The sequence below is a fragment of the Alligator sinensis genome, unplaced genomic scaffold, assembly GCF_000455745.1.
Source record: "Alligator sinensis unplaced genomic scaffold, ASM45574v1 scaffold1638_1, whole genome shotgun sequence".
Lineage (NCBI taxonomy): Eukaryota > Metazoa > Chordata > Crocodylia > Alligatoridae > Alligator > Alligator sinensis.
This window is the reverse complement of record NW_005843351.1, coordinates 104419-107237: the sequence shown is the minus strand read 5'-3', so window position 1 is coordinate 107237 and position 2819 is coordinate 104419. Positions and strand designations below refer to the sequence as shown.

The following is a 2819-nucleotide window of genomic DNA, read 5'->3' as shown; positions in this document are numbered from 1 at the left end:
GTCACGCGGGGCGGGGCTGGGCAGGGACGTGGGTGCCCAGGGGTGAAAAGCAGCCACGAGGGCTGTGCGGGTGAGCGGGGAGGGAAAGAAGCCCAGTCTCCACCCAAACCACCAACACGCACGGGGACTTCGGTGCGGTCACAGGACTTTGTGTGCACAGCTCAGCCGGTGTTGTAACAGGTCTTTTGCTCTATTGATTTTGCACCTGTCTCTTCTCGCTAGAGCCAGCCTGTCCCTGGCTCCAGTGAGAAGAGCCATTGCTTGAAGGCTCACATCAAGCGTAGCTGGCTACCATTGTATTTTATGTAACCTAGTTGCGTTCCCCTCCTCACCCCCGTCCCTCTCCTGTTAGTCCCTCGCTCAGGGGTCTGTAATTCTAAACATCTGCTAACATAAAACTCTTTTAACATCTCCTAATAAAATTCAATCTTGGCCTCTTGAAGGCTCAGAGCAAGCATAATGGCTTCTTAACCTGGCGGCAGAAATACCACGTCTGTGTCCATTAAGGCAGTTTTCCTGAACCGCCTGGCAGGGGAAACGCTCTTCTTACGGGGACGTGGTTCACTCAGTACCCGCCGAGGTGCAGCGGCTTTAAGCCGTTTCTGGAAACGAGAGTCTCCTCCCTAGCTTGCTCTCGCGGCCATATGACTGAGGGCAAGCAAAACTCAGGGGCATCCGAACTCTAAGCCTCCAGGCTTGGGCCTGCAGGTAGGATGCCGGCCAAAGGTTTTGGGAACATCTGAAGCCCCAGGTGGGGGTGGAAGATGTTTGCCGGTAGTAGGGCCACTTATGGTTCTGGACTCTTGGATTTGGAATTAGTTTTGGCTAATTTGGTCATGGATTACAAATTATTTTTATATACAAAAAAAGAGCCAGCTTCTCCCTGTGCCGTATGAGTTTCAGTCTTGAGGGATATTTAAAAATGGAGACTCCATTTAAGCCAATAAGGGTTTTGTAAGGTCCATGAACGACGCATGCCCCTGGTGGCTGGGGGGGCACGGCAGCAGTAAGTGGGAACTCCCGCAGACGCCACTGGTGGTGTTGGCAGCGGGGGGAGCGAGCGGCAACCACCTGCAGGTGCCACCGAGTGTCAGCAGCGCCTTTTTGTAGGGGGTGCACGTGCACCCGCATGCACCCCAGGAAGGTCAGTACAGATGTATCACCAACACAGTCCTTAGAGGACGTGCGTGTTTATAAGACAGAAAACAGAAAGCTACATTTTCATAGGCCTCACTTTATTTTTGATAATTTCATTAAAAATACACATTGGAAATGAAGTCAAAATGTGGCAGGAACAAACACAAGGATTCAGAGCATCAGCTGAAAGTGCATCAAGTCATGCTACTCTGTCCCTGGTCCCACCCCACCACATCAGCAAGGAGTCAACAGCATGTAGAAGAGCAGCATCATATGGAACTCAGATGCTTTGGGGGCTCAGCTGGTGGGAGGAGCGACAAAGACCTGGATCCTTGAGAATGGAGGGCATAAAGTAAGGGATGTGCTTAAGGAAAAGGGCAGTCAACAGGTGAAGGAACTAGGAGCATGAAAGTATATAGCTGAGAATAAATGGGTGAAGAGGAATCTGAATGCCATTTCAAAGAGGCCCCTTATAAGCAGAATGGAACTGGATAAAAGGAAAATCAACACAAAGAAGACAGGACAAAATGGATTCCAGCAGACTCGAGCAGTGATTCATCCTAGGAAGAGATTACTTCTTACTCAGTAGTATGTGTACATTCTAAATTGATTTTTTGAGTCACAGTCCCCAGTTAAAAGAGTCTTAGTCACCAAAGGGCCTCACTAGTACACTTTCTGTTCCTCTAAAAGATGACATCCACCCAGGAGGATTGTGAAGAGAGGCACAGCCAAAGTCTTGCTGCCAGAGGAAAAAAAATATCACTTCCAAGAAATGTCCATTGACCTTCTTGCAGAAAATGTGAATGTACTGAATGCAATTCTCATCACTTGCAGTCCCATCACTTGCATACTCTGCTGCTCCTTCCTCCAATTTTGTTTCGAGTACCAGAATCCCTTCGTCAGTAGTTGAAAGCAATAATCTGTGACTTCCTTGCTTTGTATTCAAGCTGTGTATAGCCTGCAAACATAGCTACAATGCAGAACACCCCTAGGATGTAATTGCTCACATGGGCCACAGAACATTTTGTTTTAAACATTCAGTTTGTCCAAGACAATTTGGAGAGCAGTCTGGATTCCATCCTCGCACATCATGGCAACTCAGAGCTGCCAGTAACCCTGTGTGGCCTGAAGCTTCAGAGGGGACTGTCAAGCCAGCTCTATGTACATGTCCTCAGAAGCATTCATCCGACTAGCTGATCCAGGCATCTCTGCTGTTAGCCACAGGGGATGGGAGACTGGCTGGCAGAGGATGCAATTTCTCTAGGTCCACCCAAGTGCCTTTCTCTAGCTTCTCACAGAGCTCTCGACTTCCAGTGGCTGCTGAGCCAACATGTTTATGCACACTTTGCATAAAAAAAGCAAAGAAAGTGCTATTGTCACTGCACAGCTCTCAAGAACAGTCACTGCAAACCACCCAGAATGCCTGTTCTCAGGGAGTTTCTTATATGGGCCCCGCCAAGGTCACTTCTCCCGAAGGACGCAAACACCAGCATCACAACGTTGCATCCCCAGTGATGTCACCACTTCCCAGTTATCAATGATGGGATCATAGCACTCGATGCTGCTCAGCAGTGAGTTGCCATCATATCTGCAAGGACAGAGAAGGTTACAGGCGAGCAATGATTCCTCCGAGGTAGAGAGGGACCTTTGGAGCTCTGTGGGGAATTCAGGGAGTTAGAATG

At 48.9% G+C, this 2819-nt stretch overlaps 2 protein-coding genes across 3 annotated transcripts in view; both read right to left on the bottom strand.

Annotated features, from left to right (window-relative positions):
• RABIF (RAB interacting factor) overlaps positions 1 to 2322 on the bottom strand; it is a 3836-nt gene extending 1514 nt beyond the window's left edge. Inside the window, exon 1 of the mRNA XM_014527178.2 lies at positions 2303 to 2322. Within this exon, the coding sequence (XP_014382664.1) occupies positions 2303 to 2322 (20 nt within the window). The remainder of the gene's footprint in view (positions 1 to 2302) is intronic.
• The window catches only part of KLHL12 (kelch like family member 12), a 40910-nt gene continuing 39320 nt past the window's right edge, over positions 1230 to 2819 (bottom strand). For both annotated transcript variants that reach the window (XM_006038422.3, XM_025194938.1), the window contains one exon: positions 1230 to 2725. In XM_006038422.3, coding sequence (XP_006038484.1) covers positions 2599 to 2725 — 127 coding nt within the window. In that variant the 3' untranslated portion in view covers positions 1230 to 2598. The remainder of the gene's footprint in view (positions 2726 to 2819) is intronic.